Consider the following 16,362-nt stretch of genomic DNA (forward strand, 5'->3'; position numbering starts at 1 on the left):
TCGAGCTCAAGTAGGTTTGCTGACGCTCTAGTAGATTTTCTACCTGAATGACAGCTAATTCAACTCAAATGGCCAGGCCCTGGTGCTACGCAGTTCTGCAATGCCTTGTCAAAGTAAGCGTGTGACCGCTGCAACAAAGCAATTGTAAGTTTGTGACTCCTTGCACCAAAGTAATAGTGGGTTCCATTCCGCAAGGTAAGAGGGGAACCCTGCACAAAGTAGTTGTGAGACACCTGAGCAGTGTATGGAAGCTCCCTTCAGGAAAACTAAATCTGCGACCCCTGCATAAATTTAAGAGCGGAAACCCTGTAGCAAAATACTTGTGTGACCTTGGTAGTATAATAAATGTGTGACCTCTTTAGCAAAATAACCTTGCAGCAAAGTAGATGTGACCTCCACTCATGCAAAACATAAGTAATTGTGCGATGCCTGCTGCAAAATAGGTGTGCTCACCCTGCAGTCAAGCACTTGTGCACTACCTTCAGCAAAGCTACTGTGCGAACGCGTCGCAAAGTGTGAGACCCCAGCAGCAAAGTGGTGTGACCTATGCAGCAAAGTAGAGTGACACCTATAGCATAGTAATTTTGTGATCCCTGCGGATAAGCAAGTGAATCCTGCAGCAAAGTATGGGTGTGATCCCTGCAGCAAAGTAAGTGTGCAAGCCTTGCAAGAAAATAAGTGCATGGCTTCTGTAGTAAAGTTAAAACAATTTCAGCAAGGTCAGTCTGTGGCCTCTGAAGCAAAATAAAAGTCAGGCATCTATAACGAAGTGAATATCTGATCCCCGTATCCAACATTAGCAGCGAGCTGCTCCTGCAACGAAGTTTAGGTGCCGCCAGCCTCTGCAGTAAAGTGAGTGTGTGACTCCCTGAGCAATGTATATCTAAACTAGGGGTGGGCATTACTCGCGTAATTCAGAGTAGCGTAATCTCACAGAATTACCTGAGAATTACGCAAGAGTATGAATAATTACCCGAGAATAGTAATTCTGCGTTTAGTTCTATTTCTTGATGCAAAAGTGCCTCCTTGCATCGGAAATGGACGCAAGAATGCATTTTGCGATAAGAAATAGAGTTAAATGCAACAGAATACAAATAGCGAGCGGCCGCTTGCTAAATCTGCTCTTGTGGTAGGATTTTTTCCACCCACACTACTCCCAGATACGCGAGCAGGAGTAATCGCTTAGTTATAGGTAATTCCGCGTCAAAGAGTAACCTGTAATTACTCCGGCATAATTGAAATTCCGTCCGGGCCCAATATGAACGAAACACAAATGCCTCTCAAAACTGTCAGACAACCATGGACCTGCTTTATCTGCTTAGGGCTCGACCGCTAATGCAAATAATATGATCTAAGAATTTGAAACTGGAGGTGACTAGTACTAAACATTACAGTATGGGAAACTATTATAATTTTGCTATGGTAGAGAGACTGGCATGGTGCACACCTGTCCGTCACTGAACAACTTTGGTAGAGAGATTTGGAGTCGCAATTCTCTAGTTCTGGGGGTTTCGTTTGTTGATGTTTCTGTCATTGCCACTTGGGTAGACTGCGCAACAATCGTTTTTAAGAAGAAAGACTTCGGCCGGCCTTTCCAAAGGGCAGTCTTGAATTGTGGATTGCAGTGGCATTAAAAGGTCTAGTCAACTACGTCTGTGTTTTTAATTTCAGACACAAAGTGAAGGAGTGCTGTTTAGAAAATCGAAAATGTAAAGTAACAGACATAGCAGCAAAAACTAAAGAAAATATGTATTTAAATCCTATAAGCGATATATAGTCCATGGATGGGATGTAAATTTAGTTTGTACCAAGAAACTTCTTAAACAGTGGTAACTTAATTGTTATCACCTGGTTAAAGACATTTGTAACTGTTATCGCGTAAACCGAACACATTCTAAACTACCAGACCCATGGCAGTTTACAGTTTACTTAGGCATGTGTCGCTGGTGAAGCGGGGATTGTTACTTTCGACTTCACAGTTTGAAATGCCTTGAATAATGGTGCCACCTTGTGTCTACTTTGAGTAACACAAGCAAACCCAACCGGTTGACTTTGCCAGATGCTTGTTTTAATTAACTTCCATAGTATGTTATTCACTTGTATTAGCAGCTATGCCCTTAAGTACCAGAGAGGGTTGTATACATCATTTAGTGGTCGGTTTTTTAGATTAGGTCATTTTATAGTGACTTTGATGGTGGTTGTGTGGAGATTGTCCCAGAAAAGGCTTAAAGAGTGGTATCAATAAAGTTCACTTTTATTTATTTTTTACGGAAACGACATATTGCAATACATTCCTCATGTTCGCTTGGAGAGCATTTTGGACTGGCAGGTGGTTAATCAGTAATCTTAAAGCTGTTGGAAGTCTGAGACACCAGTGAGGAAATCATTGAGGGGTTTGCCTGGGTAGCTTTGATAACAGCAATGTTGGTGTTGACAATTTAGTGTGGACTGATTTGTGACTTTACGTGACAGCTGATCTGTCTTAAGAACGGAAGCCTTTATCTTCGTATAGCACTGTTTATGCCTGCCTTCGGACAGTGTTCCTAACATTATGCAGTCCTGTGTCTTCAGATGTTAGTGCAGTGCATATGGTGATGCTGTGGTGCGTTAAAGAATGAACAATGTCGCTACCGTTAGACCTAAAGTTTTGGTGAAATTATTGCCTCCATCCAACCTTAAAGATATCCTTGCCATGCAGAGCGCTACGAAATAAGGATTATTTAGTTTTGAAGCATGGAATAATATAGATTCCCTTCTTTGTGTACTTCTGCTATCTAGTGGTTGGATGGAAATGTATTTATCTTTACTTCAGAACGTTTTTAGGTCGAGCCTGAGCCAGCGCGCAAGCGCTGCCCTGGCAATCTGTTGTAGGTAGAGTATGGAGGAGAAGCCCCGCCCACATTTTTCATTGGCTTGTGTCTTTGTCCTTCGTAAATGCTGGCGTTTGATTCCTTAATAGGCTTGTTAGTCTATCCTTAATACCACTGTGTCGGCATTTATATCCTCCCATGGCTATTGGCCCCTTTACTTGGTTGTTACACAGTACGTGTACTTTTTCTTTATTGAGCAGGGACAATGGCGGCTGCTTGTTTGCAATGCCATAGGTCTCGCATTTAAATGCGAGAGCTATGGCATTGCAAATATTTTTATTGTCAGCGCACCATGCGCCCTTTCAGTTTCACAATGGAGGCTGCATACACTTTTGTGCGGCCGCCCAACTCTGTTGTTTTCAAATTTCTTTGTTTGAAACTGCAGCGGGCTCTTTAACACTGCTGGAACCAAACAGTTTCAACAATGGCGACCGCGCCCCTTTGTTTACTTTTGCGCAGCCCCTAAACTCTTTTTTTCCTTAAACTTATATATTAAAAAAAATGCAGCGGAACCCAAACCGGGAGAGTTGGTGGTGGGGGCTCCCAGGAAAAGCAGTGGAAGGCGGATGTGTTCCGAGGCTGACAGCCTGCGGGCTCAGACTCCTCTCCCACCTCTGCATCCATGATGAACGCCCCACTCGTCCCAATCCAAAGTATGGTGGCCGGGTGCCTTTTGTCATTTCTTATCTATGGGTTAGCTGTTTTCTTTGATCTGCCTGTAAAAACGTAGCTGTCCGAAATTAGGCGTGAGTGACTGATGCGTGACTCTCTTCCTGACATGATGGTCAGAGGTGCTAATATCTCAGGGGGCCTACTGAGCTTTTCATCCTTCTGAGATCGATAAAATCGGTCACAAGAACACTGCCGCCAAGCCATTTGGAATGAACTTGCGCTGTACAAATACTCATGAAATGTTACATTGTTAAACCTAACTATCACTGTGTAGTGCTGACAGACAGCCTGCCTACCCTCCCCCCTCGAGGGTGGCACCAGGCTGTGATTGGCAGCTCTGCCTGTGCTGGATCCTTAGCAGCAGTAGCAGCAGCGAGGAGGGGGCAGTACCGGTCCCTTGCCAGAACTCGAGGAGGGGGCAGCTCTGCTGAGACTTGGTGTTCGAGGACACCTTCCCTCCATGGTCGGCCTCTGTTTCTCCAGCCGGCTATCTGTTGGTGCTTTCTGTACTGCTCCAGGTATGGAAGGACCAGTAATCTTTATTTGTAAGTGCTGCATGCACTGTGCCACATAGTTTTGCGTTGGCACGCACATTGTTCTTTGTATTTGCTGTGCCAGCTAGTTTTCCATTGGGAAACACACATTATCTAGTAAACAGTACCAGCACATGCATTTCAAAACAGAAATCCCTGTTATTAGGTTTCTGGCATTGAAGCGGAACTCCAGGGGCAAGTCCTCAAACTTTCAAGGCGGACTGCTTCAGGACCGACTTCACGCGGTAACCTTTGTTGCCACTGGCGTTGTTTGCTCTTTTATATCACCTCAGTTGTCTTCCAACCTATGCAGCAGAGATAGTCCGGGGAGATGATGGCATTAGCTAGTTGAAGCTGCCCTTTGCTTAATTTTTTCGAGACAGAAAAGGTGCAGAATCACGAAAGCTCTCGTGAGAACGGGTTATTGCTTTTCAGTTTCTTGCTCATTTGCCGCGTGTTTGTTTGTGTGGGGGGCACTGCACTGTACTGTAAAACCAGCTCATTGATTTTTGTTTGCAATGTCCTGTGTGTTTGTGTTTATCAGTGTCTCGTAAAGCAGTGCCACTGAGCAGCAATCGTGGGTTTGCCCCAGACCTCAGCGTTCTTACACGGGAAGCACAGCTGTGACACTATACGACCACCAACCCTCTAAGTGTTTTTGGCAGCTCAAGTATAGATACCTGCCTGGGAGTGTTCCAAGTGATCACATTTACATATTAAATGTGGCAAACGGAGGCAACATGAATCCAACTGGTTGTGGCCTTGAGAGGTGGAGCTGTAGAAGCAAAGCAATCATAGCAATACAAGAAAGATGTACTAAATGCCTGAGCACACACTTATCAACCCAGGCGATTTGTGCCTGAAATGTGTTAATGGTTGTTGGAAAACGAGGCAGCATCTGTGAGGCCTGCACAAATAACATGACTACATTTGTCCTTCACTGGGAACCAAACACCCAATTGTAGCGCCTGACTCTCAGAGGGTAGCGTTGCAGAGCAGTCTGAGGCTTACTCAAGGGAGGTGGTGTGGGCTAGTAATCGCCATTTGCAGGTGCACAAAAATAACACTCAATAATTGATTGTCCAGTCTGTACTTTGCTTTATAAAAGTAAGAGTACATTTATTAAACACACACACTACTCAATACCATGCACCAATTTACAAATATACATAAGCTGTTGGAATTACTTTGTGACATTGCATAACATCTCCACCCCTCCCGCAGGGGGGGTGGGGTCTAGTACCACCACTCCCATGTATGCACAGCAACTTGCCCCCAATGCAGTTAGTTGAACATAACCTGGAGCGAGGGCCCTGCGCACTGGCACCATCCCAGTGGCGACCCACCCCATTACCTCCACAAGCATTAAAAAGGGGTAAACCTGCCTTGGTGACACATGACCCTGACTAAGCATCTCCTACTGACCATAAAGTAGGCACCTCTATATCTTAAGGGCTAGCAGTCTGGGGTCTTCACCTAAGTGCAGCAGCAAGAATCCATGTTTACGCACACTTTAGAATGACAGTACTCATCACCTTGGTTGATCATTTGAATGCATTGCAATTACAGCCCCTTAGGGCATCACAGATGAAATCACAGGATTGCTCATATACAGCCAAACACCCTAGCAGGACTGCCTGGCCACATAGCCCCACTTGGCCTATGACATCTCCTTACACATGTGACTTACAGTCCCTTCAAAAGAAGTACTCCTGTCAACTACACTTCTCCTGCCGTGTGCCTCTTCCCTTTAAAAGGAATCACAAAAGCATGGGATTACGTAAATACAGCCAGACCCCCTAGCAGGAGGGTCCAGCAACATAACTCCATTTAGCTTAACATCACCTTACACAGGTACTTCACTTTACACATGTGACTTTCAGTCCACCTAAAAAGAAATAACCAATAGTAAATGCATTTCGGTGCAATTACACCACTTCACCTCCAGGGTATGCTCTTCTCCAGACATCCCCAACTCAGCCCTTCTGCTGAGCCCTTGAGGGGTTATTCTTCCAGATGCCCCGTGAAACTTAGGGGTGGACTGTTCTTCTTTATGCTGGGGGGAGACTGCGGTGCTCCTGCCGCCCCCCTGCACCCCTTTTCACAGATGAGGTTGACCCCCTCCTCTGGAGGCCACCAGGCACAAAAATGGCAGATTTCTTCGTGCTGGGGGGGGGAAAGACTGTGCTCCCCCAGCCGCTCCCCCAGCACCTTTTCACAAGTGAGGGTGGCCCCTCTCCTCTGGGGGCCACAAAGCACCAAAACAGCAGATTTCCAAATTCCTGGCGAGACATTATGGGGCACTTCATGCTCCTCTTTACCAGCCCCCGCCACTGGGAACACTCTCCTCTTCCCTCAGGGTCTCTGATTCAGCAGGGTGCTGTCTTCGCTGGCTCCCTGCGCCAGCCTCTCGCCAGGCTCTCCTTCTGGGACTCACCAGCCCCCGCCACTGGGAACACTCTCCTCTTCCCTCAGGGTCTCTGATTCAGCAGGGTGCTGTCTTCGCTGGCTCCCTGCGCCAGCCTCTCGCCAGGCTCTCCTTCTGGGACTCACCAGCCCCCGCCACTGGGAACACTCTCCTCTTCCCTCAGGGTCTCCAAGGGGATGCCTTCTGCAGGGAACGGTCTTCACTGGCTCCCTGCGCCAGCCGTTCGCCTGGCTCTGGGCCCCTCTTCTCCCTGCGCTGGGGCCACTGCTCCTGCGCACCGGTCCTGGGCTTTCCTTCTGGTGCTGGTAGGGTCCTGGGGGCAGTCAGGGGGTCTCTCCTTCCAACTGCCCATTGCGCCAGGCTCCAGCACCTTCTGCCTCTGCCGACCACACCCCAGAGAGAGCTTCTCTTCCTGTGCAAGCACTTTTTAAAAGTTGAGTAGGGGGCTGACAGGAAGTGCCTGCTGGTCCTATCAAACAGCGACACATCACTTTTCCTGCCCCTGCTCCCTCCTTCTTGTCCAGCCTCTGTGTTTGTGCAAAATGGCCTCGTCCAGTGTCTCTGGCCACATGGCCTCTGAAACCCAACTCCTTCCACGCTGCCTTCCCTCCTTGGGCTGCTGCCTTCCCTCCTTGGTGCAGCCCGTACCTGGCACCCAGCGACAGCAGTTGATGGATTGGCCTGCAGACCCTCCCATCTTCCCTTCGTGGAGGCTTGTGGAAGAAAGGTTATCAATCCATCCAGCTGAGGTCAGCCCTCAGCCTGGGTCTGGTCCTGGCTGGCTCACAGAAATATGACAGTTCTGGATGACCCAAAAGCAGTACAAATATGACTTTGGACTCTGCAGAATACTTCTTTTCACCTCCAATACAATGGACTTTAGTGCATGTCTGGAAACTGTAGGCCTTGTGGAAGTTAATTTAGCCATGGGCCCCACATTCCCTTAGGGAAATAATGAAGTGAAAACACAGTAAGACACACTGACTTCCCTGGCATGTTTCCAGTGAATAAAGCCTATTCCACCCAATACTGCATAAGTCCTGCCAAACCATTCACTTTGTAGCTGCTCCTGGACTGCACACGCTAGGAATCTCCCCTGAGCTGCCCGTACACGTGTGCACACGTATGTACACATGTGTCTGCATGTAACCAGCCCGGTGTCCCTTACTCCAGCTGCTGCGCAGTGGCCTGGTCAAGCCAGGGGAACACCAGTAAAATCCCCATGCTGTCTCTTACATCCTGAGTTCACTGTGGGTGAGTCCCAACTTATGAGGCTCCCCCACAGTAAAAGCTCAACAATTAGGTGCTCAAAAATCAAAAAATCCGGGCGGCCCATAGTGTCAGAACCACCTTCTAACAATGGTGTTCATCCATTTCCAACCGAGTGCATTAGTAAGTAAGTGGCCGGATCGCCAGTTAAATTACCAGTTACCAATCTGGATCTGAAATGTGCCAGTTAAGATCCTTTTGATGTCTTGCACATTTTTGATAGTTTATATGAAAATAATAATCAGTTCTGTCGGGCTGTTTGATGCAAGTCCCCTCCATTTTAAAGCTAGCCTCACAGTAGACCATATTCAGCACCCCCATTCACACTTTCAAACTAAAGGCCACAATGGTCATTAGATGTACACTACTCTAATGACGAACTCTCTCCACTGGAGTGTGAGCAATCGTATGCTTTCATATATGGCCTCATACATCCTAGTGTTAAAATGGGATTAAAGCTATTTACATTGAGGTGACGTGCTAGTTAACTCCCTCAAAGGGAAGTCCCACCTAAAAGAGAATCTTTAGTGCCCTTCGCTTCAGCCTGAGGTCCTGAGCGTAAAATGGACAGATTATAAAGTGTTAACCTGTATTGGAACCCCGTAGACTATTGACAACCTTCAGTTGGGGCTCTATTGTGATTGCCTGGAGCAGGCATGCCATTTCCTACTCCTTGCGTATATTTTCATTCAAGTGTGGCGATACAGGTGAGAGAAAGTCTGCTTTACCAGACATGGACACAAAACCTGCACAGTAATTTGGTGTTATTGTTTCCTAGTGCTGCACATGCTCATCACAGGAACTCTTTATGTCTGCGCTTGTGCTGTACCTCCACCTTCTAAGGAGCAGGTCCAGACATACACAGTAGGCCCTGCTTGCCCTTATAGGCCCCACTGAATTCTACTGGACTGTTATGGCACCACAGGCCCAGCTGACTCCTGCCTGTGACCATTAGCAGATCCTATTTTACTCCAGGAGGGTCCTTTGGGCATTTCCAAGGTTGCCCATTTATTTGCCTGTCGCTAGCACTCTAATGCGCCAATAAAGACCTGAGCCTTGGAAAATAAGCATTCAGTTACAACTTTGACCAATTATATGGAACTAATACTTAATTATGCAGCAAGTTTGTGAGTCACTCAGTGACTCAACAGCATGCTTGATTGAATCGTGTTATATTCAGCTGTTCTATGCAGGAAGCTCCAGCCTTACCTGCAGGGAAATTCATTATTAGTGCGCTTAGAATTCTCCAGCATTATCTTTGTGGTTTGCTTCACTTGTGAAAAAGAGATCCCCACAGCCTGTTCTTCTTATCCTGGTCACATTTATTGTGCAAGAAAGTCTCAGAGGCTTGCCTCTGACCTGGCAGCCCTATGATTCTATTGGAGTGGTGTGTGTGTAGTACCGTCCTATCCCGTGTGGGGTCAAAAGAGATCCTGGGTGGTTCATTTGTTTTATTCATGTAGTGCTTCATTTTGCTAGATGTTCACGAAGGTCTTCAGTCTGCATATGGTTCCAAGGAGTCCTTAACACCGATTTCGGTTTCAAGTCAAATTGCCATGGATTGTTGTGTTGACATCTTAATTGTTGATCATATTTTTGTTTCTGCTGTCTCTTTGTCTCCTTTGAGTTCTACTCTGGGTTTTGTAACACCAAGCCTCAAGGTTTGGGAAACCGTTTTCTGCACATGGCTCTGCCTCGTACATCTAGCGCAGGAACAAAGAAGGACTGTAGAATTGTGTTTTTTAGGTCGAGCCTGGGCAGCGTATGCACTGCTCTGCGAGGCATGCTGTATTCAGGTAGGAACTTGAAGCTCCGCCCACTCTCTGCCCTCATTTATCATTGGCTTGTGTCATTGGCTACGGTAAACTGTGACTGTTCATTGGTCAATAGGCTTAGTAGTTCCTCCTTAGTACTGCCTGTCTTATTTTTTAACCTCCCATGGCGACACCTTCTGTTACGTGTGTTGTTACTCGGTAGGCTTTAATTACAGCCTCCAAGCGCTATTTTCTCAAATAGCTTTGTCCTGCCTTCTGGAAATGCTCCCTCGTAACGATTTTTTTATTTTTATAGCACGAGCGCATTTGCAATACAATGGGTCTCGCATTAGTGAGAGTTTAAGCTATTGGCATTGTAAATGACAATGCCTTTTAGTTATCTGTTTTAAAAACAAAGCATAAATAAAAGGCATTGTCATTTACAATGCCAATAGCTCAAACTCTCGTAAATGCGAGACCTATTGCATTGCAAATGCTTGTTTTGTCTGCGTAGACAATAGTGATGTGTAAGATCTAAATCCACAATGACCTCCACCACTTTGAACAATGCACCATCTTTATATCGCTTCTTTTTTCCCCATTGCGTTTTTTATGGAGAATCTTCAAATCTCGACTGACAAAACGTTTGAGCCCTTATTGGGAGTTAAGGAATTTCACCCATAGTCAGGGTCACTGGAATTGTGCGGCAAAGAAGGCCAATTTATGTGGCAGTGTTGACTAAGCTATGCTGCAAGAAACGGCAAATTATGTGGCATAATGTGGCACGTTTTGTGATAGCATTAGTTCATTATTTTGCCATTTTTACACATGGTAATATTGTCTGGGCAAAGATCTCACCTTGTTCCTAACAATTTAAGTCACAAATACAGCAATAAGCAGTTGAAAGATGACCAGTCAACCATTGCAAAGGGTTTTCCATTACACTGGAACGCGTGCCACCACGCTATTAGTAACTTTTGATCCGTTTGACCTAGAAACAACTATGTTTTTTTTTTAAATCTGCAGATTATGCAGTAGATGATGAATTATGTGTCAAATGTAGCACATCCATATTTATGGAAAATATGCCACAGCCGCATAATTGCATAATTCCAGTGGCCATGCCCATAGCAATCACTCAAGTTAAGTTTTACCAGCCACAACTAAGTCTCTGTGGGTTTGGATTTATCAGGTCTGCAATCTCCAAACTCTATAATTCCATGCCCAGAAACTCTAGGCCAGTTTTTACAGCTGTAGGGGCAGGGGGCTATGGGCAGCACCCCAGCCAGGCACTCATCCAACCCTTGTAGCAGTACTTGATGGAGCAGGCCGTGCTCCCCCCAAAACACGCACAAACCCACCCTGCCCACCCATCTCAACACCCCAACCCACATGTCCCGCTGACAATGTCTGCAGTTTTCTCATCATAATAGGGGGAAAAACACACCAAAAAGGACCTGGTAACTTGGGTTACATATGTTATTCTGCATTCCAGGGAGAAAACGTGTGATTGTCGGAATCTTAGTATCCTTGCACCAAATTTGAACAGCCTTGTAATGAGGACCTCTCACTCCTAAACCGGCTGGACACATCATGATCCTCTACTGAATTTAAACTCAACTGTTTACTCTTAATCTGAATGAATACTCAGAAAAATATACTCCTGAAACCAATGACTACCTCTTGACACGTTATGTAATGTTATCTTATTTTATCAGAGATTTCTATAGCACTATATTGCCATTAATATGGCCTCTCAGCGCTGCTGGGATCAGGTAACCCTTACACCCAACAAGATGAGAGGCAATATGATCACAAACGAAGAGTCCACATTTCAATGTTTTCAGTCCACGGTTCCCAATGCGAACAGGGGATTCCTTATTTCAAATTCGTATATATCATATGGGCGCTGCCAGCCAACACACTTTGCCCTACAACAAGGGCTTCTTCAGGGCACTGTAAAGTTATACCAATGATTGTAGAACACGGTACAGCACACCAGATTACTGCCACGGTTCTTCAATTCCTCTAAGTATTGCCAATTCCAAAGTCCTGTAAAAGCGTAATTCAGATGAATATATTTCAATATTTCACGTTACCTTCAGATATTCAGTAGAGACGGGCCAGCGTAAGTAAAGGCACAGCAATAGTTTGAAAGTTCACGTCGAAGTGTTTGTATCGGGTTTCCCCACATCGTCTGAGTCGTCCTGCTCCCAGTCCATTCAATTTTGTTGCAGACCAGAGTGTCTGTGTTCTGTTGGAGGTTCTGGTTGTTTATTATTTTAGCTAGCACCATTATAAGCTTGGTGATAACCAAATGTATGTAAATGTTATATAATGATTTAACTTATTGAAAAGCAAATTTGCCCTCCTCCATCCCTTCAATGAAATGTGCTCTCACATTCTATTGGCTAATGCCCTTGCTATAAAAAATAAATAGATAAATTATCAATGGCCGAGACTGATCTCATCCTTGTTATTTGGGGCAGTTGTTTAAGAAATTGACATCGAAAAACGCCCTTTTAGAAGGTTTATAACATTGTGCACTTTCAGGTTCAAAAACAAATTTGTTTTTGGGTTATGGGTAAAAAAAACTCTGTTTAGAGTTTGGCTGAGAGGGTACCCTGTTGCAACAGCAACAGGGTACCCTCTCTTCACGAATTTGAAGGTCCACCCACCTGATTTACAGATCAGTCCGCATGTCGCTGACATACTCCTCTGTTGGCCCGTGGAGTAAGGGCCGTCCGGGGATTGGCAATTTGATAGCCCACCCGATTTAGAGTGGGTGGTCGAATGGCCAGTTTTCACTGCCCTTAACCACCAGGTAATTTTGCAGTGAAAAATGCAAAATGACCCCCACACCACGGGAGACCGCTCCCAAGGTGATTTTTAGGATCATTCATTTTTGTATTTTTAAAAACAAAATGATGCTTTGGGGTTTGGTTTTTGAAAATACAAAAACATGTTAAAAATTGATGGACAGTACCAGTACTGTCTTTCAAACTTTTAATACATTAAAAGGAACTGCCGTGACTGTGATTTCTGCCAGTGTTATGAGATGTCTACTGGGCTGGCAGGCAACTCTTAATTTGGAGACCCTAAATGTTGTCCTTCCTGTGTAACTTATGGTTTCCATAGATCTAGGATTGTGTGTCCAGAGCCTACCTTGGCATCTGCTACTCAATGTGGCATCTTGTGCTGAACTCAAGGCCAAGATGGCTTAACCAAAATACCATCAAGAGGAGTCTACAGACGGCTGTGACAATGAACCTTATAAACACCATAGAGCTACTAAAAATGAGAAGGGCTCTTTGGTGTGGCCCCCGAAAACAGCCACTTCCGTGTACCTTGGAAGATCACCATCTGTAGAATGGAGGAGATACCAAGAGGAGTGAAACACAGTTGACAAGTACAACATGAAGAGCAACAACTCTTCAGACATGGCAGAAAGGCGTTCACACGAGCGATGCTTATAACCATCACCCAAAGTATAAACCACACATGATTTCCTCCCAAAGACCCTACTACACTCAGCACCGTGGACCTGTATGCACAGTTAAATACCTTCACAAGCTTCAAAATCAAACGAATATATTTGTACAAAAGATGTTTTTGCATTCTCTGTTTTCACGTGTGCATCTTTACTTACACTGCCAGCTGGTCAGAAATAAATGCCTCTCAGAAAAGGCAGAACTACACAGTCCTGATGGTATAATGATTGCCAAATATGGGATTTTAAATGAACACATCTAATACCAGCACAGATAAATCCTTTCTGTGAATCCTTGTAGGTCCTTGGGCATTTCCCCCATAGGCAAGAATGGGATCCTTCTTGAAGACAGTGGCTGCCAGACATCACAATCTCCAACAGTGATGGGAGTGCCTTAGGCTACCTCGCACTCTTCTAGCTTCCAACGTCACATTCTATGACGTCACTCCAGGAATGATGACACGCAGGTGGTGCTCTGGGAAGATCTAGTGCTCATTTCATAACAGGTGGTAAATTCTCTCAAATTCAAATTCTCTCATGAAAAGTCATCACAAATCCACGCCCCAGTGGCAACAAGCATTGGTAAAGACAATAGCTAGCGCCCTTTGGCTTTCCCATTGTAACCCCAGCGTGATGACTTATAGGTGCACATAGTAATTTCTATACTATATATCCGTAAAGCAGTTGTATACAAACTAGGTAAGTTCAAGCAGTGTAGGGAATCTAAACATTTGTTTGTATTGTATCTAAATAAAAACAAGAGAATTCCAATCAGTAAAGCTGGTGTGCATAGAGAGAGTGGGCCTTGTATCCAACATGGTACAAGAATACAGCACAGCCATGTCAGAAATAATCTAGAGCACTCTCCACTTAGGCTGAAGGGCAAGAATCGTCCATGATTAACACCATTCTCCAAGATATGCACAGCGGCACATTGGCGTGCCATATACACCTTTGCGAGGCACTACTGTGCTGACACCGATTCAAGGCGGAAGCAGCATGTATTTTACTGTACTCATACATTACATTTGCCCTGCTCGTACATTAAGCATGCACCTTCATCTACTCTATGCAAAGCATGGACATCTATAACAATTCGTTCTGCAAAAAAGAAAACAGTTGCTCCCTGTAAAAGTAGTTGAGCAGTTTGAAGGCAGGCTCCTTTCACATGGGAAGCACCCTGTCTCCCCGGGATAAGAGGCCTCATGAATGAGGGTTTGTCGTGCAGCGACAAGTCTAAAGACGAGGCACTGGAATACTGGCCGACATCCTTCTGGGGTCTCATCACAAGCACAACCATTGTTGATGATGCATTCAAAGAAAACATTTGAGAATGAAGCACAATGCACGTTTCAGTTCAACTGTGGGATGGGTGAAATGTGTAAAGCATCCTAGGGTATCGCCATTTTAAACTGCAAAGCTACTGTTAGGAGTTGGTAACTTTTCTTTCTGCAGTTATGGAAAAGATCCTGAAATCACTTTTCTGTTTTTTTAGGGAAGGTGTCTGAATGGTCTTAAGCAGTCTCATTCTTTTTCTCAATTCTCCAGGTACATGGTGGACCTTCGCAAGGAGCAGATAGGCAACTTTGTGGTGCGCGTCACTGAACTCGCTAAGGAAGCAGGGTTCTGTCCTTTTGGGACAGTTGACTGTGAGAAAGATGCCTTTGGCCGCTTCGAGCTCCAGGATGAGCAGTGATGTGAAAGTATAAGGACATGAAAGATGGGGTGCCTTATGGGACATTCATCATGAGAACTGTAATGCTTCCAGTTTCTGAGCAGACTGCTCTCTTATTTTCAGGTTCTCTGGAGATGAACTTGCCTGTTTTCCAAGACTTGTTCAAGTGGGAAACTACCTACAAATATTTGGTGAATGCCCCTTAACGTGTGAGTGGAAGCCAACTCACCCACAAACGCCCCTATAAGCTCCCACTGTAATAGATTTCCACCAAACCAGGGATAGGATTTTTCCTGCGCAAATGCTGTGACTTGCACACTTTATAGCCCCACTACAATATGGCTACTACATCCTGAGGCACTACATCAACACCTCTACGTCGTGCAACATTACATTATTAAAAGTAAATAACATAAATAGGTTAGGGCCAAGGGATAATCAAAAAACATAGGGTAAAGGTAAATTCATTTAATACATTAAAAAATAGGAAAACGTGGAAAGTTGGTAAAGCCTGTCCCATTCTCTCCTAGGCGAAGTCATGAACCACGTTTTAGCCATACAGTGCCACACGATGCAGTGGCACTCGAAACCGCGACCTACAACACTGCGTTGAACTTAGGTGCACAAATACCATTGTGAATCGGGGTTATAGTGTTCATAGAGTGCTCTTAGAGCAGGTTTTATTTATTTATCGGGGATAACAGTTCTGTGGTATTTCATCCAGAGCTTGTTGTGCGATGTACCGTTTTTGGGACATGTCCAGTGATGCGTGGACTCTTTTCTTCTGCTGACAAACCTCTGCCTGCTTATTTTTAGTTATCTTTTTATTAGTTTGCAGAAAGAGAAACAGGAAGGAAAAACTATAAAAAGCGGGTCAAGGAGAAGAAAAATAAGCAAAACTTGCTAAGTTAGCACAGTCAGTTCAGCGTCCACCACAGTAATGTGTCTCGAGACTGCTGAGTGAGATTACCGGCAGAGCATTTTATACTTCATGAGTTCAATTAACCACTTCTGGTCAGTCAGGATGTAGTAATACCTATTCTGAAGCGTCAGGATGCAATTCTGTTTACAATGCTAAATATATGTTCCATGTGTATTATTATTAATATATGAAGATTGAAGAGGGAATGGAATTAGTGGAAATGGAAGACTTGTGGGGGGAAAAAAAGAATGAGCAAGAAAGGTAGGGGAAAAATGTGAAAATGTTAACTTTTATTAAATTGAGTTAAATTGTTAATCAGTTCATAAAATCAAAGTATAAATATTGCAAAAACAGAGTGTTTGGTCAATACAGTCTCTCTTAGTAATGAATATTTTGTTGATTATTTTTTTTAAAAGATCTTTGCATGCAAAGAGTGGGAGGGGACGGTTAAAAGAAGTGGCCAGTCAGTTAAAGATTGCCCGCCCCCACCACTGCACCCCTAAATTCATACCCAGTTGTGCCCTCCTCTTGCCTTTGCTGACCCTTCTCTCCCAAACTCCCGCTTTTTTTTTTACTGATTTGAGATGCAAATACATAATTTAAGGATGCCACTGAAGCACTGATCCGGTTTTCATTTCAACCAGATATTAATATGCATCTCATAATTTTGCATTCTGCGACTGCCACCGGGGATTCGTTAGGAATGTATTTATGTATTTACAATTTTCTAGCTCTGCAGGGCTATAAAC

The 16,362-nt window shown here is 44.7% G+C and overlaps 1 protein-coding gene across 7 annotated transcripts in view; it reads left to right on the forward strand.

Annotated features, from left to right (window-relative positions):
* Positions 1-16,139, forward strand: part of DNAAF3 (dynein axonemal assembly factor 3) — a 249,240-nt gene extending 233,101 nt beyond the window's left edge. For 5 of the 7 annotated variants that reach the window (XM_085616401.1, XM_085616402.1, XM_085616405.1 and 2 more), the window contains one exon: positions 14,565-16,139. In XM_085616401.1, the coding sequence (XP_085472527.1) occupies positions 14,565-14,712 (148 nt within the window). In that variant the 3' untranslated portion in view covers positions 14,713-16,139. The remainder of the gene's footprint in view (positions 1-14,564) is intronic. The other 2 variants (XM_085616400.1, XM_085616403.1) reach the window with 1 other exon arrangement.
* The last annotated feature ends 223 nt before the right edge of the window (positions 16,140-16,362 follow it).

This window comes from Triturus cristatus, chromosome 7 (assembly GCF_964204655.1).
Source record: "Triturus cristatus chromosome 7, aTriCri1.1, whole genome shotgun sequence".
NCBI lineage: Eukaryota > Metazoa > Chordata > Amphibia > Caudata > Salamandridae > Triturus > Triturus cristatus.